Source organism: Lagopus muta, chromosome 4 (genome assembly GCF_023343835.1).
Source record: "Lagopus muta isolate bLagMut1 chromosome 4, bLagMut1 primary, whole genome shotgun sequence".
Lineage (NCBI taxonomy): Eukaryota > Metazoa > Chordata > Aves > Galliformes > Phasianidae > Lagopus > Lagopus muta.
The window spans coordinates 37,577,641-37,605,010 of record NC_064436.1 but is presented as its reverse complement, the minus strand read 5'-3'; the positions used below and the strand labels follow the sequence as shown (position 1 = coordinate 37,605,010).

The following is a 27,370-nucleotide window of genomic DNA, read 5'->3' as shown; positions in this document are numbered from 1 at the left end:
CATACCTCTGGCTGCTTCTTGCTCTGTGTCCATGCCTGCAGCTGGGTTCCTCAGCTAAGATGGGAGAAAAGCCCTAGGAAGGGCCCACGGCCATACAGTTGTGTGCTGCCACCACAGCTCTCAGCTTGTCCTTGCAACCTTGCCCTGTGCTTGTGTGCTGCCTCCATGCCCACAGGTGGCCTGTTTTCAGAAAATACCTCTCTCAGGAAGGCATGTACAACACAGAAGTAGTTGGAGAAAAAGCAAGGCATAACTTGGGGAGAGCAAAGAAGGGAAGGGCTGATAGCAGAAATCCCACCTCTGTGTTTTGTTGAGGGATGGGAACTGAAGCCTTTAATCTGTTTTAAGTACCCTCACCTGAATGCTATATCTTATTAGATTGCTTTTTCTGATGGGTTATTTTTCAGTCACTTTCTTGGCCAGCTGAGAGTCACAAATGCAGTGATGGAACCTGTGCCGCTCCTCAGAGCACTTTCCCATTGCTTGAGCCATTGTTCACATAGCAGATACTCCACAAATACTGATGCACACGTGGCTCCCCATGCGCTATGGCTGGCGTGAAAACCCTGCAGAAGTGGAATGCAGCTGATATGCCCTGGCATGCCTGGGTTTGGACGAGGGTCTTTGCACCTCATGCTTGCCTTCCCCATACTCTAGCTGCTCTTGGCACTGCATCCTGCCCCAACCTCCTCTCTGTGTCCCCGTTTAATTTCTTCTCTTCGTGCCATCCATCTGCAGTGCTAGCACAGCCCCGCTGCCTGGCCCCTGCCTTGGGCTCCATGCTGATGAATGCCAGCCCCACCTCACTCCACCTGCCTCCCTCTGCTTCTGCATGAGCTCATTGCTTCTGCTCTCTGATCTCCAGGCCACCTGGTGCTGCCAGTTGGGATCCAGCCACCCCAAGCTGCAGCAGAGGAGAATTCAGCTGATGAGATACAGAGCCAGCTGTGCCTGGCTGCCTGCCGTTCTGCTTTCCCCTTCCTGAAGCCTACAGCTTCACCAACTTCAGAAATATTTTCATAGGCTGTTTCCAACCACATCACTTTGAATTATGGGAGGAGTTCATTAAGCAAGAGAACGATCAGATTTGTTTTGTTGCACAGGAAAGAATGGAAGACATATTTCCACACATTTCATTTCAGATGGCTGAGGCAGAAAGCTTTTCCTTCTGCTCCACCACTGGCAACGCCGTAAGCACCCATCAGGCAGGCCTCTGCTCCTAGGGCTCCCCCAGCGCTCACTGGTGCTGCTGGACGGGGCTTCAGCCATCTTCCTGCTCTGTTCAGCAGGTCCCTCCGCCTCAAAGGAGCCCTCTCTGCTGGAGTAGCCAAGACGGAGCGGTGGCCATGAACACCCACGGCGCAGTGGCCACACTGCTGCAGGACTGTGAGCGCTCGTTGGCCGCACTGCTGTCAGCCAAGGCAGACATCCGTGAGGAAGAGGAGCAGGAATACCAGCGGCACCAAGGTGAGGCCCCAGGGACAGCAGGGCGGGCGGCCGCTCCTTAGCCATGCCCTATTTTTCTGCTCCTGGCAGATGAGAGCCAAGAGACGACTGGATTTCAGGGCAGTGAATGGGACGTGGGCTGCGGGTAGGCAGGGGAAAGCAGCCCACTTTGTTGCGGTGAATTGCTGTCAGTTCTAATTTTAGGCTTCAGTAAACATGAGGCTGTAAGGAACAGTTTAGTTGGGGAAGAACAATGCCCGAAAGTTTGCTGATGCACATAAATTTCAGTTATTAAAAAAAAAAGAAAAAAAGAAAAAAAAAAAAAAGAAAAAAAGAAAAAGGATGCAACTTCTGAATAAGGGCACATATTTCCTCTCCTTTCAGTGGGGCTGGGGGAGGGCCCTCTCTGTTTGTCAGCTTCTCCTGATATATTAAAGAGCTCATTGCCTGAATCTTTATCTCGTAAAATGCATGTGACCTCTGTAAGTGGTGTCCAAAGAAAAAACTTGCAGTATCCCTCTTGAAAGGAAAGCCCATGTCAGCTAATGGCTGGAATGAATAACCGGGAAGGGAAGCAGTAGTTAGGGAGGGCACTAGTAGAGGAGCTCTTCACTTGTTTCAGTGCTAGCACTGTGGGCTAGAAACATTTATTTCAGTGCTGTGGTAATAAGGGAGGTTTTAAAATATGACTTACTAATTCTGGTGGAAATGCAGCTGATACTAATCACTGACAGGCTCAGTTCAGTTTTCTCCAGAGTCAGACTTCCAGAGAGCTCCACAACGTAACTTCCACAGTTTTTTTGCTCACCAATGAAGAGCCATGTTTGCATTGCTGGGCATGTGAGGGTCACACCTGTTCTGTGCAGAGCAGAGATGTTACATACTGCTGTCTGCCGTACCAAAAAATAACTTCAGTGAGTACAGGGCAATGCAGTAAAGGACAAAATTGATATTTCTGGGGGAAACAGTACAGGCATCAGCAAAAAATTGCAAAACTTGAATTTTATGCAGGTTCTATTTTGTATTACACATCTGCTGTACCATCCCTTTTCCAGTTTAAAGCCAATAATGTTTGGTGTTGCTTGCATGACCGGCTTGACCATCACGTCAATGTGATCTTTAAAACCCTTTGTTTGCCCAGAGTGCGGGGCTGCTTCAAATATGTTTCTGCGCACGCCTTGTTCTCGCTGGGAGGTCAGCCGCCCTTTCTGAAGCACCTCAGCCTGTCTGTGCTGGAGGGTGGCATGTAGATTTCTGCCAGGGATGCTGGAAGATTCTTCTCTTTTTGTTTTCAACAAAAGGCTACTTTGTTTTCTCATCACAAATTCTTTAAAGCTTGATTATCTCCCCTCAGAATAGGCTCTTGAACTCCTAATCAGGTAGAGCTTTTTCCCTTCACCCTCCTCATCCCTTCTCTCCTATTACTGCAGTAGACAAGAAATAATCAGTTTAGTTCCAGCTAAGGTAAATCAGCGCCTTTATAACTGCTTGATTAGCTGCAGCCCTTCAGGTGAGCTGCTGGAGGAAATGGGCAATCAGAGCCTGCAATGATCTCCCATCTCCCCAGGACCTGTGCCTACAGGGCTCAGACCCATTTGCCCATTCTGGAAGGGAAAACTCATGGCCCTGTGGCTTCCGTGGCCCTCAGAGCCCTCTCTGCTGGCACTCTTGTTCTGGCACCTGTATTTCAGTTCATGGCTACAGGATTGTTCATACCAGCTCCCCAGCTACTTCATGTACTTATAGTGGATGTTTCTATGTCACAGTATCAAATTAATATCATTAGCATGCTAATTGCATTTATTTCCAAGTGGTGACTACTGGAATCAGGTCAGGACTCAAAGCCCAGCAAACAAACACAAATGCCCAACACTGAAGGTGGCTGGGGCTCATAGATCAGATCCTGCTGAAAACCTTGCTCTGAGTTCCTCTTGTCCATCCACAGTGACTGCTGGGGTTGCCTCTGAGAGTGAAACTTCACTAGTAAAGATGTTCTTTGTTCTTTGGTGCATCAGGCTGGAGGGGCATTAAGGCTTAACCAAGTATGACATGGGAGACTGGAAGAACTGGGTAGCAGAAATACCTGTATTTTTCAGAGAGAATACCAACATCCACATCATCCCATTGGTTGTTTTTGTACATTCTGACACTATTACTTTTCCTGCTTGGTGTTATTTAAGTAAGCTTAAGTTTGAGTGGGAAGAGCAGATGGCAGAGGAGGAGACAGAATGGCTGTCCATGTGAGAATCCTATGACTGTTTCCCTAGATCCCCTCCCCCCAAAATCCTCCCACCCCTGTTGGGATCATACGGGGAGAGTTAATATCAGTGTGCTTGACTGTCTCCAGGCACTCTTTGTCTTCTTTTGAGGAAGATTTTGGGAAGCTTGATCTTCAACCGCTGGCCTCTTCTTGGCCAACCTACATACAGGGTCAGGCCCTACCTCAGTTTTCAGGCCTGATGAGGGGGCAGAGTGCCCCTATTCCTACCTAATTTTGCAGTGCCATCACCACAGGAGCCATGAGATGCATGGGGATAGGAACTCTTCTTCCTCTGGCCTTGCCTCTTGGGCTCCTTTCTTTGTACCAAGAAAGGCTAGGCCTCCTGAAGGCGTGATATGAGACCAGCAGGGCAGTGCAGTTGTGCTGTGATCTGATGGGAAGTGTGTCCAGACCTGCATCAGCAAGTGAGAAAACTTGTGTTGGAAAAAGTGATGTATTTTTTAAAGGTGACTTTTTGGAAAACTGGCCCTCCATATCAGACTTCCCTCTTTTGCATAGGAAAAACATACTGATGAATGCACTACAATATGAGCACAAAACAGAATCCTTATGTAGTTTATTTTCTTCCATTCTCCATAAAAGATAGATTAAAAAGTAGGTAGTAATACATTTATTTGCATTATCTCATTAAAGAAATTATGGTCTCTGAGCAGGATTTTTTCTGGGGATTAATGGCCAGTAGGGGTTAGATCTGCACCTGATGATCACCATTGACCCCATCTGGTCAATAATCCTTGCTAATCCACTTTTATTGGCCAGAGAGCCTGCTTGGCCTATGGTTAGTACAGTACATAGGAGCTGCAGCTTCACTGCTGTTTGGAGAAAATTAAATGTGGGTTGCAGCTGAAAGGAAAGGACAGATTCAGGCCCAGTTCCAGCTGTGTGCTCCCACTAGCAGTCCTTCCTCAGTCAGATGGGTTGGAGACACGATTGGACCAATGGCTTCATGGCACATGGGCGATGCTTCATGCTGGGAGCACAACCCAGGAGCTAGACTGTGCTCAGGGCACAGCAGCAGCTCTTCAGCCTTGTGGTATAGCATGCAGGAGCTTGGCATCCTCTGCCCCAGCAATCCTGACACACAGGGTTCTCAGTTCACCTGAATGACTGTGATACACTGCCTCCAAAGAAACAGCTTCCAGCAGTGGCCAGGTCAGTGCATGAACAGAGGGCTGTGCGAGCCTCCGCCGGGATCTGCTCTGCACATGCAGGCAGTGTCAGTGCCCAAGCATGTGGATCAATTTCTTCCTGCTGTAGCAATGATCTCTCTGCTGCTCAGGGAAAATGTATCCTGTAGCTTTCTTTGAGTTACTCAATCTTTTTTTTAGACTAACTCAAACCAATTACTTTTTTTCCCAAATGATGAGTTAAACATTCTCAAACACATCTGACTGTTTTTCATTGCATCCCTTTAGATCTATGCCCAACTGCTCTGTAGGTTTATCTCTGTTTTGTGCAATGCAGCTGTTCTGTGTGGGATCATGGCTGTGCTCACTGCTGTATCTTTACCAGCAATTTGTCTTTTCCAGCATTGCTTCCTGATGACTTGAGGACCCTTCTGGAGGAGGCGAAGGGAATGAAGTGGCCCTTTGTGCCAGAGAAATGGCAATACAAGCAGGATCTGGGCCCAGAGGACAAAATCAACCTGCAGGATACGATTGGTGCCAGGCTCCCCGATCTACTGGTATGAAGCTCAGCACAGCTATTGTGGGAAGCGTGGGATGCTTGGGGCAGGAAGGTTTCCTCCTCTGAGAAGGTGTGGAGTTTCTTGTTTGTTTAGCTTGAGTGCTTGCTTTGCTCATTCATCTTGCTCACTTCTGTTTCCAACAAGATGTGTGTTTGCTTATTACCTGAAGACCTGGCACTGTAATAAAGCCAAAACGCTTTTCTAGTGATTTTCCAGAAAATCGCTTGACTGGGACCTGAGCTGGCCAAAGCCAAGGCAAGCAAGTTAAGCATGTAATGGTCTTCCATGTGCATAAGAGGCACCAGTCTGAGTGAGGAGCTGCAGGATCCAGGAGGTGCTGAGGGATCCCAAAGCATACTGTGCATATTTTATCTATCTTTAAGATCAGAAAGCAGGAAGGAATTCCCATGGCTTCTTGCTTTCTGATTTATCTGAGTTACATGTTGCTTGCCCAAGGGGCAGACTTCTCCCAGCAGAGCCTGAGCGAGGCCTGCAGGTGTTGCCTGGGGAGGATGATGGCTTTGGGCAGTGATGAGGAGCTCCAGGAAGCTAAGGGCTGTGCCCACTGCACATCCCTTTGCCAGCACCATGGGTCCCAGGGATCCCAAATGTGCCGGGGGGTGGTGCTGCTCCCTGGGCATTTATTTTCTTTCTTTGGTGTGTGTGGCCTCCGACAGAAATTTATGGCTGAGGTTGACCTCCTTTACAATCCCTGTTCAGAACTCCGGCTTCGCAGCGTTTGTCTGCTCTCTCCCAGGACAAACACCTGCAGTAAGCTCCCGGAGAGACCTGGATAGATGGGAGATTAATGCGGCGGTAATAGAGGGGCAGTGTTCTCAGCATTATGCCTTCTCCCCAGGTAGATGGGTCCTTTCTGAGATGATACCAATTATTTATTGCTGAAACATCTGTTGATAACTGCAGCTGCCCTTGTTAAACAAAGCATATCATGGGGTCATAGACCATAGGGACCTAAAATCCCACCGCATGCTCGTTTCAGACTATTCACCAACACCCCCTGAAGTCCATTGGTAACCATCGGCTTCAATGCTTCGTCGTGTGGTTGAAAATACTTTGTAAACATTGTGCTGCCTTTCCCTGTGTGCTTTGAAGTATTATTTCATCTTCGCTGGTAATTTATATTCCAGTGCTATTGTACCATGGGAAAAAGGGAAAACCTTTTTTGTTTTCCATTTAATTGTAGAAAGACTGACATTTTGACCTGTATTATTAGTATTAGTCGGGAAAAGGGATTTTTTTTCCCCTTCATTCATTCCTCCCCCCCCCCCCTTTTTTTTTTTTTTTTTTTTTTTTTAAATAAAATTTCAAGGCAGAGCAAAGGCTGCTTCAGTTCTTTGAATAAAAAGCTGGGAGGGAAATGAAGCTGAAGAGAAGTGATTACAGTGTGATGAGGAAAGATAAAAGTCTGAGCAACTTTCTTCTTTTTTTTTTTGGCACGAGGGACAGAAAGATCATGCAAGTCCCCAAAGGAAAAAAATATTCAAGTCTTTGCCAATTTAACGTTCATGAAAACCTTAAAAAAAAAAATTCATCTCTGTTTATTTTAATTTGCCATGCTCAGAATAAGCTCATAAACCGTAATTCATTACATTTAAAAAGCACTTTGAGATCCCTGAATGAAAGGCGCTTCATTACCATAACACACTGCGCGGTGTGGAGCTCTGGCTGCCTGCGCCCCGACTGGCCGTTCTACGCTGCGCGTCACGTCGGCTGAAAGGCTCCATGAGACCAGTGCAGGGAGTAAGCGGATTAGGCTTTGGCTTCAAGGGTTTGCCTTAGTGCTACACTTTAAAACGTGGGATGCCCGATGCTGGTGGCTGTGTGCTCGTCTGATGCACCAAGAAAGCAAAGCCACCCACACCTGCATCCTTTTAGAGAGCTTTTCTTTAACTCTACTGTGGGATCACAGTAAACAAACAGGGGTAACTTCTCTAAAAAAGAATACCTGCTGCAGGGTAAAGGATGAGGCTGCGCTTCCAAAAGGGAGAGTTGCAAGTGTTGCCCTTCCTGCAGATCACCCATATCTGGAGACATGGAAATACCCTTGTGCTCAGTGGCCAGCCAACAGAGGGCAACATGCCCACGAGCGCACAGGCTTTGATCCTGCAAACCCTACTGAGGGCTTCATTGGAAGACAACTTTACATGCAAGTAGATCTCTTTTGGGATTATTCATGAAATGTTTGGTTGTGTTTTCTTATACAATTAGAGCCTATGTTCAAACCCCTTGTAATGATGTGTTGAGTCACAGCCTGAACCACTGATTGGTCACCTGAGGAAAGGACTGAGTCAGCCATGGGAGCACAGGTGAAGGCAGTTCACCTGTGTGACTGGAAGGATTGCAGCCTGGCTGCACCTCTCCTAGAATCCCATTTAAGGGCTGACTGCCACTGGGGAAGGATCTCTTTCTGGAGATCCCTCCTTTTGAAGTTTTCTACTGTGAGCCTAGGATACGGGTGAGCATATCATTTTTGATTGTCCTTTTCCACCATGATAATCTTTCTAACTATAGACATGTAAACTACTATCTTAACCCTGCCACTTTTCAGCTTCAAAGATTTCATTTGCTTGTGCAATTACACTAAGGACAGTCATTCTCAGTTTATTTTTAAATGCACTATTGAATAACCTTCAGGTTAAAAGTGTCTGTCAGGTTGCATGTGTTCCCAAGACTCTCCAAGAGCAGGTTTACTCCAGGCAGCTGTGCGGGAGGCTGTGCAGGCTGATCTCCACTCTAGTTGGAGGAGTGCAGATCCTGGCCCTGGTCATACAGAATCTCCTCGTAGTTAATGTGGCTGTGGAAAAGAATAAGAAGAATAAGTCCCTGTAGCCTTTGCCTGGGCCCTACCTAATTATGTGCTGCTGGATTATCATTAGGATAATCATTCTGGGGGAAGTGCCCTGATACCCTTAGGGATGTGTGTGGATCTTGAGAGCTGCAGCCTTTGAAAAACAGCTGAAGAGGGAGCTGAGGATTTAGTTTACTCCTCCCCATACCTGCTGGTGTGGTAACAGGAGAACCAAAGCCCTTAAGACCTTGGTCATTCTGGCTGACCTTTTGCTATCTGCCTCTTAAGAGCTCTTCTTTGGTGATCTGTGTGAAGTAGGGAATGACTGAGCCCAGAGCTGTGGCTGCAGGCTGATCTCAACTCATGAAGGGCTTGGTGGCATCCTGTCCCCTTATGCTGCACAAACCCTGTCACTTTGGGGCTTTTTGAGTGAGAAGTATCAGAAATCAGGCCCTGTCAATGTGGGACGATGGACAGTATCCCATGTGTCACTCATACTGCCCTGCCAAAGCAGCAGCTTCAGTGGGAGAGCTTCAGCACAGCTGTGCAGTTGGCCAGCCCTGTCCCACTGCCGTGCAGTGCTGCAGAGCACTCATCTTCTACTGCACATATGGAAAAACTGCAGCAGGATTTGCATGGGCAGTGCCGGAGAAAAACATGAGCTGTGGTCCTGGGTACCAATAGGGCTATTTGTTTGCTTTGCGCATCAGCAGCATTTACTGTTCTCAGATGATGCTTCATGGAGCCTTTTGTCCCTGGAAAAGGTTTTGAGTTGTCTTAATGGGGTCACTGTGATATTTATTTTATTTTTCTCCCTCCCCTCCTCCAGCTGCTTCTCTTGAGGACAGATTTAGGAAAGAGACTCTTGGAGACTCTTGGATCTGTATATGATAATAAGGGTACTGATGCTGCCCTATCAGGAAGGGTTTCTCATAGGCACTTAGCTATTTTGAAGTATTAACATATCCCCTTTAATGCAGTATTTTAATGTAACACAAGGAAACACCAATTGGCTTTTAATTGAAGACGGAGCACAGCAAGGGCAAATCGGTGCCACAAAGTTCCTGTTACAGTTAGTAGTCAGCAAAATCTTTCTGCTCCAGGGATCCCTCAAATCCCTACTGTCAGAAAGAGAAGGCCCACGGGAACTCCTGCTCAGGAAGTTTCCTCAGTGCTTTAAAGGCTTTTCTTCTGTTCCTGCCCCAAAACGCTTCTCCTGAGAATGTTCAAGTCCATCATGGCAGTGTCTCCTGACCCACTGGCAAGCATTTTCCCACTGACCCCTCAGTCTGCAAGCACATCTAGAGCAGGGGTGGTGCCTTCTCTTCATGTTGTGGTGAGGTATGTGTCCTTCTCCATCCTGCAGAGGATTTGGGACGTGGTGCAGCCAGGTGAACGCTCCTGGGTCTGCTCTGCTGGAGCAAGTGACAAGGGAAGAGGCAGTGCACTCAAGAGCAGGAGCTGGGAACAGAATGGAGGAACATGCCCCACTGCCCCTATAGTTTCTCACTTCATGAAGGATGATAAGGCAGCTTGTCAAAACTGTTCCATTCTGCGGTGTTTTGAGTTACCAATAATTGACCTAATGCTAGGCTCATTGAATAAACACCCAACTCTCCACCGCCTTCAGGATAAATAATATGAGCTAATTGAGAGCTTCAGTCGCTCAAGCCATTAAAGTGGATCCTCTGCTGCTCTGAGCAGAGAATAAAGTGTCCAGGAACCTGTCGTTCCTTCCTCTGCAACTATGTACTGCACAACTCACCCATTCTGTGTTCAGGCTTATCCATCTGCACATCATGGCCATGCTTTCTCCTGCCAGTCACAGAGGTGGTAGGAGGCTTAATTCATTGTTATTTGCAGAGTGTGCTCTGATTGCCAGCTGAAAGGCTGAGATTGATAGAGAAGTCCCGTGCAGTGACAGCGGCTTTGGTCTCTTGGAAATGCAGGCTTTGCTAACAGTGCGTGGGGTAAAAGGGTGAGACTTCAGCCAAATCCATTGCTGTTTTGACTGTGTGTTTAATCTGACAGGGTACGAATGTAGGGGGAGAAAGAGACAGGCAATTTGTTAGGGTTCAGTGAAACACTAACTGGCAGTAGATTTTGAAGGAGAACCTGGCACCTGGAAATGCCTACTCTGTGCACATAGCTTGAGATTTTTTTTGTGACTACTCTTTATTTTTAGATTTAGATTTTAGAGTTTAAAACCTCAGCCTTGATTACAAATAAAGACTAAAATAGGGTGAGGTGAATGACCGTAGGCAAATGCAGGAGTCCAGAGTGCCTGCAAAACTGTGTGTGCACTTCAAAAATGATTTCAACCCTTGATGCTGCAGGGATGTTTCTGCAATGGGGACCCTTCTGCACCTGCAGGCTGCGTGGGGAATTGCCTGTGGGACTGTCGCCTTATAAAGAGGGCAGAGAGAGTGGATTAAATCAATATTTCATTTATTTGGGCTTGTAATTCCTCTTACATCAGCTGCCGCATAAGATCTCTGCAACTCCCTTCCCCTCCTCCCCACCCTCATTTACTATGCACCAATAATTTCCCTTTGACGCGATGCTGCCAGCTCCCGTGCCAGATGGCCCCGGTTCTGAGCTGCTCCCTCTCGGGAGCAGCCCCATTGTCAATGCAGAGGAGGCATCACGGCTTTGAACCCAACACTGGGACCCAAACTTCGGCCCCGGCGTGAGGAGGAGTTAACCCACTAATGCAGGAAACCATGCACACAGCACACCCTCCCACTCATCGCCATTAAGGACAAGCCCTTCACTGAAGGCTGTTTTGCATTTTCCCCCACAGTCTGTGTATAGAAATCTCGTGCAAATTTAATTCTGTCACCACCTGATTCCACTTCCCAAGCGTGAGGTTCCCTTTGTGTCCTAAACTCAATTAGACATATGCATTGGGCATCACGGACACAGATGTTAAAACAAAGTGCGCACGTACCCCACTCTTTCTTTTTCTCTTTTCCCCCTTCCATCTCGATGTGGATGCAGTGAGAAAGACAGCGAGTAAACCTGTTTATCTCATTTGTCCCGTCTGAAGAGAAACATGCCCGCAAGTGAGAGCCGAGCTGGGCTGAGGAATTCCTGAGTGGTGCCATTTGGCAGTGGGTGAAAGGCGTGGGTATGGATTTCTGGGTGTGCTGCAGGGAGCATAATTGCAAAGCTTGACACCGAACCGTGTCCTTGTGTGCCACACAGCGTGCGGCCCGGCCTTTCAGGAAAGAGGAGCTGAGTCTCTCCCCCTGGCTTGACTTTTCTACATTTTGTGTCCATTTGGTTTTGGAGAGGGACACAAGAGGTTTCGGCATTGAGCGAGGAGTTAAATTATGCAGCTGCAAGACTGCCAAGCCCTTCAGAATAGGATGCTTCGTTTAGATTTTCCACAATGCTATTGAAGTGCTTATTTTCCTCCTGAAGAGACACAAACAGATGCAAACTTCTGTAAACACTTTAGAAATGAATTCAGTGAGTTTGGCCTCTCAGCAGTGCTCAATAGCTGACAGAAAAATGTCTAATTAGTGCAAGTGGAAATAATAGGGCCACTTGGATTCCTTCCATCCTCCTCCAAGTCTACTTTTCCTAGGGACTCAAAGGCCCTTTTGTTTGGTAGGTCACCCTCTCTCAGGCTTTTGTGCTCCAATCTATTAAAGGAAGAAGGGGAGGAAAAAAAATAGATTAGGCGATGCTCTGTGCTTAAATATATGGCCTGTTCATGAGCATTTCAAATGGATAGTTTGCAGTGTCAGTTTACAGGTGCTTAGAGAGGGGGATTCCTCCATTGTTGACCAGCACAAGCGGGCTGTACGTGCAGAGCTCCAGGAATCCTTTTCAAGTGCCATCCTCTTAGAAAATCCAACTCAAGCTCAGAAAAAAAAAAAAAGAAAAAAAAAAAAGGAAATTTGCACAAATCTGCCTCACTGTGCAGAGGCAAGTGAAGTGCAAACAAGCCAGAAAACACTTGAAGCGGATTGATGCTGCAGCCCAGCGTTCACACCATAATCACAAGCTCTCTGGATGGTCTGATATGGGCTTTCCCCACACCTTAGAGGGCTCTGTTCATTAGAAACAAGTGTTAACTCAGGCTGCTGCCATTCCTGCCCTCTATCACTTGATGATTAAGCTGCTAAAATCAAGAATGAGTCTTGCTGTCAGGAGGTGGTTCTCTGAACTGAGAGAAGAGAGCAGAAGTCTGGACAGGGTGGAGGCAGTGAGGAGACTCAAGAAGCCCAGTGGTGACTGGAGTAATCAGCAGCATCTCTGACATGGTGCTCTTGGGCCTGCGTGTCCACACAAGGAAGAAGGGAAGGAAACGCATGCTGAAGATAAAAACTGAAGACAGTTGTCCAACTGAGTGTTTTAGTGGGGATTTTCACAAAGCCTTCTTGACAATCATCCTCTCATGATGCAGTGGGGCCCGAGCCACTGTGTTGCTTAAACTTTGCTATTAGCAGATTTACAGGCTGACAGGAATGCTATGAGAAACACTTTCTTTTTATGAGGAGATTTCGTATAGTTGAAGGTGTTTCCTGCTTTATTCTCTTGCAATTTTTCCCATATCATAACACAGTACTTGAGCACTGCCAGCTCACTGGCACTGGAGCCAGGTGGGATACCAGGAGGCAAGGCTCTGATGGCCACTGCCATGAAGTCCAGGCAAGCCACGGCTGTGCCTAGCACCCCTGAGACTGCATGGCCGAAGAGATGGGTCCTTTGTTACAGCTGATTGCTGAGTTTTGAAAGTAATATGCTATCTACCACAGAAAGTGGTATTTGGTAGCCATCGATGTGCCATTTGCATCCTCAAAGAGGCTACATGGTGGTTTCATTGGGGTCCTGTCCTCTTAACAGCATGCTGCCTGAGGAGCTCTGTATGATTCCTCATGTCAGCGTGATGACTGCTGGAATACAGAAAAAGTTCTTGCAATTACAGAAGTTATTAAAGGTAATCTGCAAGGGGAAAGCATTGCCTGCCCTGTTTGTTTGTATGTGGTGTACAAAGAAATTTTAATCTTCCATTTGAACTTAAAGCTACACTGATGCTGGTTGTTTATAGCCAGGGTCTGGTTCCACAGATAGCCACATGGTCCCTAAGTGTCCCCCATTTCCTAGGGGACTTCTAAGGAAAAAGAGGCAAAGAAAAGCTGACAGTCATATTCTTGAAAATGTAGTACTCAGACAGAAGGCAGTCCCATCTGAGACAAATGCTTTAGTGACCATTTCCAGTCTCCCCAGACTCCCTTTAAAACTAATTGTTATTACCGTTATTAATCTGTTGAATATAATTTAAATTCATTAACAGACTAACAAATTATATGGTTCCAAATACTGAACACCAATTACAAAGACAAAAACAAACAAACAAAAAAACCCCCAAATGTTCAATTAAAAACAAAAACCAGAATCTTTCAATCTTAAGAATGAAAATATGGCCAGAATTAGTCAAATTATAGCTTATAGTAAATATCTAATCAATGCTACAAAGACTTACCCTGTTTTGTAAATGCCTAGGAAGACAGAGGTTATGAGTAGAAATTTTGAGGCAGCCTTTTAATTGATAGTTTTTGCTTCTTGTATTGTTTGGTAATTCTACTTGCTTATAAATCTGTGCAGTTGCCTTTCAACAAATGACTAAGGAAATTCAACCTGTCTTTAAATGGTATGTAGCAGCCCTTTTAGGAGAAGTATTGCTAAAGCTGAGTATTTTCTATAAACAGTTGGCAGAGTCTTTGCTCCGTGGATTTCTTCGAGGTAGCCCATGGCACTGGTGTTCTTTTCAGGTTTATTTGAAAGCTTCCATCATGGTCAAGGATTGTGTGACAGCAGCTGCTATTGTGTTCTTGATTGACCGGTTCCTGTACTGGATTGATGCCTCAAGCAAACTCCTGAAGATCGCCAAGGGCTTGCACAAGCTGCAGCCCACCACACCAATTGGTCCTCAGGTGGTCATCCGCCAGGCTCGCCTTGCTGTCAATGCAGGTACCAGCTCCCGGGCAGCCACTGCTCCATTTTCTCAGCTCAGACCCAATTAGGAGCTACTTGACTTTGAAGAAGATACTTTGTCCCTTTCTGGGGATGACATGCTTATGATCCTGGTGCCATCTTTTCAAACACACAGCCCGCTCCCGGCCCCCTTGGGCCCTCCCAGCTCCTCTCAGTAGCACAAAGGGGCTGGTATAAAGGGCTTCAGAGCCAAAAGCAGTAGAGAAAATTGTGAAAGGGTGTAGAAAATACTAATTGGAGCTTTTGTTCCTTAACAAATATTCCCCGCTGGTTTCAAACAGGGATATCTGAATTGCTATACTTCTGACCAAGGGCCTTTAAAAAGTAAATTAGAGTCCTGGCATTTTCTCTGCACTGTCCCAGCTGCTTTTTTTTTTCTTTTTTTTTTTTCTTCCAGTGGGACCACTTGACTATGCAAACAATGCAGCTTACCCCCTCTAAGAAAATTGATTGATATATTAATTTTTTAGATGTCCATCGTTCTATAACATGGGCAACACCTAAAGGGTATTTTATATATCATCTTTCTATTGCAAAGATGTATTCCTACTTCTTTTGGGGAACAAGATAGATCCAGAAAAACCTGCTTTGAAAAAGACAATTAAGGAATATTTTATTTGCAGAAAATAGGACTGTTAGCTCCCTGCATAACCATTTGTTGCTGACACAACCTGATCTATGGGCTAGTTCAGCCAGCATTAATCTTTCTTCACTGGCTGGAGCAGTGAATGAATGAATTTGGATAACTGTGACAAAAAGCAAGGTGCAGCATCAGTGTTAATCATATTAGACTTTCAGACGTTTCTTGTAGCCCATCAAGCTGCTTCAGATGACTCTGCTACACAACAAAACCTCTGAACCATATGACAGGTGGATGAAATGCAGAATGCAGAGTACCAACCTTCTGTTGAACACTGCATCCTTTTTTGCTCAGATTTTGGCTATATCTTGTGATCATAGGGTGCTTCTTAAAAGCAGGTAGACTTGAGTCTACCTGGAGTCATGGTCCAACAATGCTAATCTTGTGTGAGCAGCTGGATTGACTCTTAAACCAACATACAGCCTTAACATCTCTCCTGAAAGAAAGTAAAGAGTTTTTTGGAAGTAGATGTGTAGCTAGAAACATTTGTTTCACCAGCACTTACTTGCAAAATTTTTGGTGTATGCAGAATAGCCTGTGTCACAGTGATTCCTGAGCACGAGGCAGCATTTAGCAGTACACAATTAACTGGGAAGTTTAGGCTGATTGTGAATACAATTTCAGCACTGAGGAGTACAGTTTGCTGGGGCTTTCACTAGCGAATATTTTTGTTCATACCACAATGCATGTTTTTATATTCACTTTCTTAATGTTTTGATTTGTTTTTAATTAGGTAAACTTTTAAAAGCTGAATACATCCTCAGCAGCCTTATTAATGACAATGGAGCAACAGGTAAATATATATTTATTTTCCAATTTCATAATTACTATTTTGGTGGGACTATATATATATATTTTTATATATATATATATATATATATATATATATATTTTTTTTTTTTGTACCAATTTTAACAGTCACAAAAATTTCAAATGCAGCCAATCTGACATCAGTCTTTTCTCACCACCATTCCTTTGCTGTCCCTTTGTTGTCACTCTACTACAGCATGGAAACTCAATGGACACAGTGATCTCCAGCGGTCCCTTCCAACCCCTACGATTGTTTCATTCTGTGAACTGAGACTTTGTTTTGAAACTTCCACAGTCCATCTTTGTATGTCTCCACTTGGGAGGAAAAATATTATGGATTGCCAGCCTTACTACTAATTTCTCTGTAAAACATGGACCAATTTCAAGAAATTTACTGATCTAAAAAGCAAGGAAAACATACACCCCCAAGAAAACAAACCAGGCTGAGTAATGCTTATGGTCTTATTCACACTAATTTTGTGAATGAAATTATATAACCCAGACCTGTAACAGGTAGCGGTGCGTTTATTTACCATAATTTGGAATTAAGGAAAAGAGAGTGAATCTTGCATCTTGCAGCACTTCATTCCATGCCTGGACAGACGCAAACTATAAAAATGGGAATATTCTTTAATATGTGGTGGTACTTTCAGAAGCTACTTTTTTTTCCCCTTCCTGTCAAATGACCATACCACTGGTAGCATGACTTGTTTCAGATCTGCAGGGGCATGTACTATTTATAATGATAAAAATTCACAAATTTGGATGGGCATCCAAAATGACAATTTAATAATGGTTTTGAGACAATATATTTTAGATTTTTAGACTTGTTAGCTAACTTTTAGTCTTCAGAGTGTATTTAGTTGCTATATTCAGGTTTCACAACAGCTATGAAAATTAAAAAATTTAGCAAGCCTATTCTGGTTTTTGTTGTTTTGTTTCTAATGCCAAACTGAGATTCTCATACGAGTGGTCCTCGTTCAACAGAGCCTCAAACAAAATACCTCATATCACTGTTAAAGTGGTGATTTCATTTTGTATTATAATCAGGTATCAAAATAGGTTTGATAATGAAAGACTTTGTGTAACTAGTAATTCTGTTTTAATGTGAAAACCTTGGGTTTGATCTTTGCAATGCTCTGATATCTGAAAAGAATTTTTTCTTTGCGAGTGTTGAAAGTATTTTGTTCTACTGCATATGTCAGTGATGACAAAAATATGCAGTGTAAATCCTTTTGCTTTTTATTGCAACTCAGTATGTTTTACATACAGTGATTTTTTGTTACTTCAAAGAAGAAAGGTACCTTTCACATTTTATGTAGTTCTTACACTCTGTACAGCTGTCACTTAAGACACATGCTGTCTGCTTATATTCCTTATTGCACTACCCTTTGTCATCTCTCTGGCTGTAAGATCTGACTCAAACTGGATGGATTCAATGGAAAGATTCCTCACAGTTTGCTGGGGTTTAGGTTGTCCTCAGAGGCTGAAAATGGCAGCAGCATTATTCATTCTCTATTGAAATTTTCAATTCTTTCCCAGGTACCTGGCAGTATGCTAAGGAAAGTGATAGGATCCTTGTTCAGTCAGTCTGCTTACAAATCAGAGGACAGATTCTGCAAAAGCTGGGTAAGGTTTGTTTTTTTTCTTTTTTCTATAAGTATCTGTTCAAGGTTATTCACTATTCTAAATAATGCATTTATTGTATGTCAGAATTTTAGCTTATGTGAAACATCTGCCTGGTGTCTGTAATGCAGTCACAGAAGATGAGGTATATACACATCTGTTGGAAGAAGCAGAGACCTAGAACCATGTACCAAGCAGGCACATATTAGGAATTATCATTTTATTATTAACGTAGCCAGAAGCTACAGAACATCCTGAAATATCATTCCATTTTTCTTCTGATGCTTTTATCAAGTTCACTGTTCCCAAAGGCATGCTATAGTTTAACAGAGATCTATCACAGCACTTTCCTCAGTCAATTCAAGAAGATCCCTAGCATTTAGCATGATGGACTTCTGTATCTAGGACTTGGTACTTGAGGCCATCAGCTTTAATTTTATGCCCTTGCTGTGACCCTTTATCTTCAGTGACTGTTGAATTGAAGTCTTTCATGAACATACAATGTGTGTCCATGTACAGTCAAAAGCTAGAGGAAACTAAAAAAAACCATTCACTGTCACCAAAGCAAAAAATGCTTTCAATGAGGAAATATTGTTGGTAGGTGGGTTGTTAGATTAGATGATACTGGGGGGTCTTTTCCAACCTTGGGGATTCTATGATTCTATGGATTTAGACTGTTTTGGGGATTCTATGATTCTATGGATTTATACTGTTTTGAGGGCTTCTGTCTCTAGGAAGTATAAAATCCACCTACAATGTTGAAAGCTACCTGAAAGAAGTACTGTGTTTAGTAATTGTTTTCTGTTTTATTCCAGGGATGTGGTATGAGGCAGCGGAGTTAATTTGGGCTTCAATTGTGGGATATTTCAAACTTCCTCAAGCAGATAAAAAAGTAAGATCTCCTTTTCACTCTGGATAATCTTGCTAACCTAATAGTGATTCCAGATTAGCATCTGGTTACTTCAGTCATGTCTTTTTAAAAGTGTTTCAATTATGCATCTCAGATACCATTAACACTCAGGGCAAATATTCTAACTGAAGTATTGCACATCATTTATGCATGCGCGCACAGGCTTGTGGACACCTTTTTTCCTGCAGGGGAATGAAAGCAATCATTTTCATTAAGCAGGATCATCTGAAGTGAACCATCACCTAGTATGTCACAGCTGCTTCTGAAAAGGACTCACTAATCCCAGAATGCAGCCACAAGTTTTTGTGGTTTTTTTTTTGTAGGACTACCGCTAAATTTATTTAGCCAGTAACTGAGCTGTTTGCTGGAGGGTTCATAAGCTGCCCTATGCTAGCAGTTGTGAGTGATGGATATCCTCTGGCCCTGTGGTACCTAAACACTTTGCAACAACTAGCATATCTGTCTTCAACAACTTTGTGAGGCATGGTCACACTAATCTTCCCACTGCCAATGAAGCAGCAGTCACACCAAGTGCCCGTAGCTAAATAGGAATGTGAACATAAGTCCTGTGAGTCCTGGGGTGATGCTTTAACATTTTTTGTAATTGTACTCCAGTAAAGGGTATACGACAAAAACAGACCGCATCACCTCTCCCCTATCTTCACTGTCACAAACAGCACCTAGGAAAAATAGCTAAGGAAAATGGAGTGTTGTTCAAATTTCTGTTGAAACTCGGAACTAGTAGCAATTAGGATAGCTACCACTTAAGGAAACTCCTAAGTATACACTAGGCTGCACTTTCTGCAAGTTCAAATTGATAAAACCCTACCACCCTGAGATGACCACTCTGACTTACTTAGCAGTGCTTCCCTTTGGAACTTTTTTGTTTTGTTTTGTGTGTTTTTCCTGCTGTACATACAACCTAACTTACTGCAATCAACACTTCATAGCATAGGGGAAAAACCCTACCATTACTTTCCATTTCTTTTTTCAGGGAATTGCAACTTCCTTGGGTATTCTGGCAGATATATTTTCTTCCATGAATGAGAAGGATTATGTACGTTTTAAAACCAATGCAGCAATTAACCTGGTAAGACTTCTGGTTTGTTTTTTTGTTAGTGCAGATTCTTCTGACAAATTGTATGTCATTGTCTCAAATTCAACCATATTTTTGCATCCTCCAGTTTCTCATCTTTGCTGAGAGGGCTAAAGCAAATTCCATTGTTCCCATTGGAAATGTTTATTAGCACCTAGATAGAAAATTGCCTAGCTCCGGGAAAAAGAAAACAAGAGTAACTGTAGAGTGTGTATGTATGTATGTGCGTGTATAGTAGACAGAAGATTTACAGAGCCAAACCCAATAAATCTATGATAAACTTAAGTTGAAAGTCTTCTTCAGAAATACAAGTGGTTGTTGTGTCAGATTCTGTGTCCTTCTCTAAGATTCAAATGTATCAGAAATCTACAAATCCCATTGGATTCTGATGGGTAAATCCCAAGCTGCCTCCCTCCAATCAAGTAGGGTTGCCTCTCAGATAAATCCTTCTCTTTGAAAAGACAGCTGTTAAGATGGAGCTTCTCCTGTTTTTTTGTTTGTTTGTTTGTTTCACCAGACCCTTCTCCAGGAGTCCGGCCATCGCTTGCTATCAGCTGCTGAAGCCTGCAAATTAGCAGCAGTATACAGCCAGTATACCCCACTGTTTGTGCTCACAGCTGTGGTGAGTATTAGCCCACATTCTGGAAGAGTTATGCATGTAAGAGAAGAGTCTAGGCTATTAAATTTGGCTTTAATATAGCTTCCAAGCTTCATACCATAGAGTAGGCTCCTATCTGCTTTGCAGATGCTATATGTTACACTGGACTCTAATCTGAAGCTAAGCAGATGGGAAGAAAGCAGTATCTATCCATAGAGTAAAGATGGGCTTTCAAGACCAACTGGGAGTGCTGCTTCTCCTTTAACTCCAAATATATTTCAAAGGTGAAAAAGCAAAATTGTTTCCTCATGGAAACACAGCAGCAAGCAGTTAGAGCCACTATTTGCTTTCAGTTGTAAGAAGGAAAGAAAGATATTTTTTCCTCTCATTTATTTGTGACAGAGATACAGGTTTTTAATTCCTAGACTCCTCTTTTCTTCCTCCCAGAACATCCGTGGAGTGTGTTTGCTGTCCTATAGTCACTCCAAGGACTGCCCCCCAGAAAGGAGGAAGTTTTACTTGTCTGAAGCCAAAGAATCCTTTGAGATCGGCCTCCTCACCAAGAATGATAACAGTCATGTCACCAGCAAGCAGGAGCTCCACAGTTTTATTAAAGCTGCTTTCTGCCTCACAACCGTGCATCGATGGCTCTATGGGGAGAGTGAGAAACTCTGTGAGGTTGATCAACTTTGTAGAGAAGCCATAGCAAAACTGCATACCTACAGCACTTCATTTACGGAAGAGGAAGAGGAAGAGAAAGGAGTGCTTGCGGAAGAGATCATGTCTCTGATCACATCTGTTAAGAAGCTCCTACAAGTGGAAACCTTTCCTAATTCTGATGCCAGGTCTTATGTGCCAGACAGCTATAAAGGGGCAGTGAAAAAACCTGTTCTGCAAGGGGAAGCCAACTTTGAGAAAATCCTTGCCATGAATTCTCAGCACCATCTCTCAGTGTGTGAAGTGTTTAAAAATCCTTGCAGAATTAAGGAAAACACACTGGGAGAAACACATGTGGGAGCTTGTATTACAACTTTAAAAACTGAAACCAAAAATACAGACACCATGTGTACCACTGATGACACAGCATACCAGAGGAAGGGTGCTGGAAAAATGTTTAGTACACCAAAAGTGGAAAGTAGCTCAGAGAAGCTCAGTGGCCAAACAAGAAACAAACAGAGCAGTTCTGATGTAAGAAATATTTCAATTGAAAAAGGGACCGAATCAGTAAAAAGAGTAATAATTGATGAAAACAGTGTTTTCAGCAGATGGCAAAACAGAAGTCAAACCACTTCTTCAGAGAATGCTTGGTGCAAGCTGTCACTATCAAGTTACTCTTCCAGCTGGGAGGAACTGAACTGTAATAGCAACAAAGAGTCACCCAGTGGAGGACAGCAACAAGAAAAAGGCTCAGTGGAGGAGCAGTGCTGCACAACAGAAACAGATGAAAATGGTCAAGCTGCTTACATGCACTCATTGTCACCCAGAACTCAATATACTTCTCTTAGAGAGCTTCCATATGGTTGTTTGAGGTCACCTCAGCCTTTCTTAGGGGTAGACACAGCCCTAGCTGGAAGGCCTGGGGAGAAGGCTTCTCCTGAGGGAGCAAAGCTGAGGAAGGGAGAGAACTCTTCGGAAGGGAAAACGGAGACGAATAACACAGACTTAAAGAACAACTCGGTTCCTTCCCTCACCGCTCCTTCTTATCCTGCCAGGATGGAGGAGGAGGAGTGTTCTTCCTCCTCCTGGGCGGAGCTGGAGCCCTGGGTGATGGCCGCCCGGCCGATGGGCGCAGGCTGCAGCACCACGGACAGCGCCAGGGTGGGCCATCTCCTCTCCGGGGTGGCCGCGCCCCCGGCCCAAAACAGTTGTGTGGGGCGGGACCCGGGGGGAGGAACCGTCGACAGCACGGAGCACCCCTCGTCCGACCTCAGTCCTCCCACCAGTAGCGCTGCTGCTGCAGGATCTACAGGCAGCGAGCCAAAGCCAGACGGCAGCTCCTTCGTGAGTGAGTGGCTGAGGAAACCTGCAGCCACAGTCGGACACAGATCTCTCGAAGTGCTTGAGGTTGACCCCCAGGCAGAAACTGTAGATGACACTGAATTTGATTTCATCAGTACTGGAGAGTTAGTAAACAGTTCTCTCAGAGCGACTGCTCCAGTGCTTCTGGTGGCTCCAGGTGCAGCAACAGGTTTGCCTTTGCGAGGAAACAAATCTGTAACAAAACACTTCGAGTGTGCCAGTACTGAAGAAGAGGAAGAGGAAAAGCCTCAGAGCAACAAAAGACTGTTCAGCTCATCACTGCGTCCATGGCACAGCTCAGATCCGATACCCGGCAGTTCCCCTGGAAGTCCATTTTTAAGCCTGAGGGGAAGTGGTCTTGTCTTCACACCTGGGAGAACCAAGGAAGAAATCCTTGATGCTCGGATTCTGAGGGATGATGACTACATGCAGCTTCTGGCAGGAGTAGAACACAACTGGCTTGTCCAGAGATTGATGCCTACTGGAATGTTTAAGTCTAAACAGCTTCATAAAGCATACTGTAAGTTTCCTCACAGGAACTGGCATTTTCAAGCAATGCTAATTCCATAGAAAACAGCTTTTACTCGGGCTTTTTAACCTCATAATTTAGTCACCACTTTCTAGGGTTTTATAAATTGTTATTCTAAGGAGTTTTGTGCAGCAGTTTTAGCAGCAGAAGAACACCCCCTTGAACCATTTTCTACTATTCCTTCTTATTCACTTGCACATCACTGGCAGCTTAACAGAGATGGGCTCCATCTCCACGACCACTCAATCCCTCCTGCTTCATCCCTTCATGCAGTAGGTAGCTCAGGTCACTTGGTGCCTTGTGCCAGTTCATCAAGTCATTCCTCTCCCTTTCCTTATGCCAATTTAGATTCCACATTTAATCCTGCAAACTATGCATTGAGACAATGATTATTAAGTTAATCATAAATAACAGTTTAATTTATTTGCTGTATCTTAATTTGTAGACTCTTATTGAATATACTAGAAAACACAGAAGTTAGGAGCAGCATCTCTGCAGCTCATTAAGCTCATTAAGTAAAACCTGCTGGGGGCTCATCCTATCATGTTTCAAATCTGTTTAGCGACTTTTTGTCCTTGATGTAGACCTAGCTACATCTTAGCATATATTTGTTTGCCTGGAACTCTGCCTGGATACCTTGTCTCCTCTGTGATGAGATATCATCCCTCAGCACAGGTTTACAGAAGTCTTGAACTGTTCAGTCTACCTGCAGTGTTTTCTTCTTGTAGCTGCTCTTCTTTTGAAATACTCAAAGAAATCAGGCCTCTGGACAGGCCAGGAAACATCTGTATTCATTGGGGACTACCTGAACGTGGCAAAAGAAGGCAAACAGAGAAATGCATTTTGGATACACTTCCTGCACCAAGAAGAAAGCTTGGGAAGGTACTGATGAAACCAGTTTCTGAAAGAAAAATTTTCAGTGCTATTCTGTGTAATCATGAATGAAAACTCTGGTAAGACTCATCTCACACCTGTGATTCAGCTAGTACACTGCTTTGTCATGCTGTAATTTTTGTAAGGTATTTTCAGAAGATAGAAGGAGTTTTCACTTGGACAAGTGAATTACAGTCACAAAGGGAGATTTTTTTTCTTTATTCTGTTTCAATTTAGTTTACACTGAGTTAGCCTTTGACTGATTCACTTTAGCAAGAATGCTTCATTGCCTTTTTAAATCTATTGAGCACTTTGCAGTCTTTACTACGCTAATTCTTCTCATCATTCCATCTGACTCTCTAATTTTGAATTTTTGGAAAGAAAAGGCTACTTTACTGTTGTCTTCTAACAACCATGTTATTGTCCGTTTGCTCATGACAACTCTTAGACTACCTTCATCCATGCTGAAACAAACTCAAGTGAGCTTAAATGAGCTTAACTGTCACTTTATTTGGCTTCTAGATTTGCTTTAGGGAATTCCTATTTCTGCTATTTCCTAGCACCCTAACAAAACATACTTAATTTGAGATTAACTTGATTTAAGATAATTTTACCCAAAACAACTGTAAGTAATTAAGCTAGCATAGATTCCAGGTTCTGCTGTTTCATAAAACAAGCTCTCCTAATCCTATTCATGGGTAGGCAATACAACATTTTATGATGCTGAAGAGGGGCAAGCACAGAGTTGTATTAGTACTTCAGACACAAATCAGTTTGCTCACCTTTACCTTCCTGTGAAGACACCAGCATTTGTTCCATCCATAGGCCAAGAAATACAGCTTCATATCTGCTCCCATCTGAAAGAAGGAAAGCTTAATATGGTGCAGGGCCTGAGTCAGTAAGAAGTTACCCTAGCTAACAGACAGGTGCAGTACTGAGTACGCAGCTCCCAGCCTAGAACTGCTTGACACCGAGATCTTTCTTAGCACAGAGTGAAGAAGCAACAAAAGCTACAGGCAGAGAAGTTCTTCAGTTGTTTAAGTTTAGCAGTGGGTGCATGCAATGGATGCATTTGTTCTGAAAGCTGAGTTAAAATCACCTATTTGCTTCAATTAGGCCTCAACATGAGGAGAGCTCTACCTGCAGCTAATCACAGACTGTAGATTATTATTAGAAGTAGCGTAAGAATTCTTATGTGTTAAGAACAGTATTTTAAAGCTTGACTTCAAATCTTTCCTTAATATGAAACCTTTGTCTTAGGATCAGGTTAATCCTTACAGTATTTTACTATAGGAGATGGAAAAAAGCTCATACCTTTAATCACTGTAATTTTAGGTGTATCACCATCACCAACTGGCTGCCACACTCTGCTTTGTGGTGATGTTTGTGTACCACAAGTAGGGCTTCCTGAGTGCAGTCTGCTGCAAAACTGACTACAGCAAAGATTTTTCTGCTTGCTTAGGTATGTTGGGAAAGAATATAAAGAAGAGAAGGGGCTTCTTCATCATTTCAGTGATGTGGAACGACAAATGACTGCCCAATACTACGTGACAGAATTCAACAAAAGGCTGTACGAGCAAAAGGTCCCTACCCAAATCTTTTATATCCCATCTGCAGTACTTCTGGTAAGAGCTATCTTCAAAACAGTGCCAGGGAATTGATGGGAAAAGAGTCGTAAGTCATTTTGGTTGGTTGGTTTTTGTTTTTTGTTTGTTTAAATAGTTAGGCCACCTGTAGATGACATGCTCTAATTCACGTGATATTACCTGGTAGATGCACCTGATCTTTTCAAGACAGAAGATACTTATGCACAGAGATGCAAGTTCAAAAAAATGCTGGTTTAAAAAAAAAAAAAAAAAAAAAAAAAGATGCTATGTCCTGGTGGAAACCAGAAATTCACTTCTGTATGAAGCTCTAGAGTCATTCAGTCTTTTAGATCATTCTAGCAGTATACCAGCATCTGCAGGGTGCAGAGCTGAATTCACAGTTTCATTATTACTATGTATATGATAGCATGACATGCATGTTACTGTTTCTGCTAGATATTCTGGCACTAGATCTGGCTTTATGCCACTTGCTAGTAAGGCTTAATGACAACCTGGAGTCAGTATTTATGCTAGTCTCTGCACAGAGAAATTACTGGGGGCGAGAAAAACCAAAAACACACAAAAAACCCACCATTTTTTATTTGCATGTTGAAGGAGGACCAAGAGGAGCAGAGTTATCCAAATCTTTTCAGCTTTAGACACAGTCTTCTGAAAGAAGTTTCCCATTTGCTGGACAAGCTAGATATTTGTAGAATTTGTTGCCCAGTTTGGCCTGCTAAGTTGGCTTTGTGTTGGATCTGGTGACACCACTGCTCTTGATTAAAGCACAGACTTTCCAGAACTTATATTTAAATTAGCAGTGGATTAATATGGGGACTCTTTCCATCTTATGATAGAAAGTTCTAGCAGGAAAAAAAAAAACGACAGAAATAAAGTTAAGAGGATCTTTAGTGTCCTTGTTTTTACATCTCTACTTGGGTGAGTGTCACTGAAACTCTCTTTTCAGATTCTGGAAGACAGGACAATAAAAGGATGTGTGAGTGTGGAGCCCTATATCCTTGGGGAGTTTGTGAAGCTGTCCAACAACACAAAGGTAGTAAAGAATGAGTACAAAGCCACAGAGTATGGTCTGGCCTACGGCCATTTCTCCTACGAGTTCTCCAATGGAACGGAAGTTGTTGTTGACCTGCAAGGTTTGTATTGCACTGAGCTTCCTTTATTGCATGTCCCCTCATGTTGCAGAATATGCTTTACAGGACATACCTTCTCTAAACGACCTAAAGTGAGAGAGGTATGTGTAGGTGCTTTTTTACCTTGAGCAGTGTTCTTGCTGTCTGCTGTGTCACAGTAGGAGCAGGAAAGCTACAGTGCCCTGGTGTGCCACAGCTTCGTGCACCCAATTAAGGTGAAGCCAATCTGCAAGGACATGCCTGAGGAAAGCATCTAAAGGAGAATCACTAAAAGAGACCGTGGATCTTCCTGAGCTTCCTCCTTCTCATAATCGGCAAGCCTAAAAAATTATCTATTCAGCTAATGAAGAGCTGAGCTCTTTGCTTGAAAGCCCAGGATATGACATTCAAAATTCAACCTTTAGTGCACTCAGATATGTCTAGGATGCTCATATACGATTTAAATATCCATTATGTATCTCCTAGAGTTTTATTCTGCTTTTACTGACGTAGGTGTAAACTGAGAATCACTGAAATGCTGTTATCAGAGGATTTGCTGTGCCAAGCAGCCAGTAGTGAGTGTGATGGTGCAAAGGCTGTACTGTTCATTGCCAAAACATATCCCTCTTTTGCAGGCTGGGTAACAGGTAATGGAAAAGGTCTCATCTACCTCACAGACCCACAGATTCATTCTCTTAATAGCAAAGATGTTTCACGCTCTAACTTTGGGAAGAGAGGAATTTATTATTTCTTCAACAATCAACATGTGGAATGCAATGAAATCTGCCATTGCCTTTCTTTAACGAGACCCTCAGTAGAGACACCAATGTAGACTCACAGAAGACAGCCAAAGAGAGTATGGCCCATAAGCTGAATGGTATGGTGATATTTATCATACACACAATTAGGAACATGTCGTCTTGGTGAGAACAGGGCCTCTGAGATGACATCCGTGTAAGCACCTGCAACAGTTTGGGATATGTAGAGTAACACCAGGTCGTACCATGTTACCGTCTTGAGTACCATCTGAAACATGTGCTCTTACAACCATCTGTGAGACTTAACAGAAGAACATAAGAGAAAGAAGAAAACAGCCTCCAAAATTCAGTGGAAATGTACTACAAGACTGTACAAACCTCCAATGCATCTACAGACTCAGGGCAACAGGCACCATCTGCTCTTTGGAAAGAGTACAAAATGGAGTGAGACAGAGACTTGCGTTTCAGCCATCCGTAAAATTCACAGTAAGTTGTATAAATGCTTCAAGGAACAAATGGCAATGTTTGGGGCTGATTAAAAAATAAAAATGCAATTTATTTCA

General features: G+C 43.6%; 1 protein-coding gene across 4 annotated transcripts; it reads left to right on the top strand.

The window, feature by feature from the left end:
• Positions 1–989: 989 nt before the first annotated feature.
• On the top strand, positions 990–27,370 carry ALPK1 (alpha kinase 1). Of its 4 annotated transcripts, XM_048942605.1 has the most exons (14): positions 990–1,190; positions 1,290–1,467; positions 5,257–5,411; positions 14,010–14,208; positions 15,606–15,665; positions 17,225–17,311; positions 18,124–18,200; positions 19,213–19,308; positions 19,832–19,936; positions 20,360–22,451; positions 23,189–23,342; positions 24,796–24,958; positions 25,887–26,073; positions 26,685–27,370. In XM_048942605.1, exons 1-14 carry the CDS (start codon positions 1,110–1,112, stop codon positions 26,879–26,881), a joined length of 3,831 nt encoding a protein of 1,276 aa, XP_048798562.1. In that variant the 5' UTR covers positions 990–1,109; the 3' UTR covers positions 26,882–27,370. The 4 variants fall into 4 exon arrangements, with proteins under 4 accessions (XP_048798562.1, XP_048798559.1, XP_048798560.1 ...); XM_048942602.1 differs by lacking the exons at positions 990–1,190; positions 1,290–1,467; positions 5,257–5,411 and adding an exon at positions 7,796–7,890; XM_048942603.1 differs by lacking the exons at positions 990–1,190; positions 1,290–1,467; positions 5,257–5,411; positions 15,606–15,665 and adding an exon at positions 7,796–7,890.

Bases quoted from the DNA above. Each gene is read 5' to 3' on its own strand.
- ALPK1 (XM_048942605.1), top strand. From the start codon at position 1,110: ATGGAAGACATATTTCCACACATTTCATTTCAGATGGCTGAGGCAGAA. The intron at 17,312-18,123 runs GTAAGGTTTGTT...GTTTTATTCCAG, and splicing joins ACAGATTCTGCAAAAGCTGG to GGATGTGGTATGAGGCAGCG. The intron at 22,452-23,188 runs GTAAGTTTCCTC...TTCTTCTTGTAG, and splicing joins ACAGCTTCATAAAGCATACT to CTGCTCTTCTTTTGAAATAC.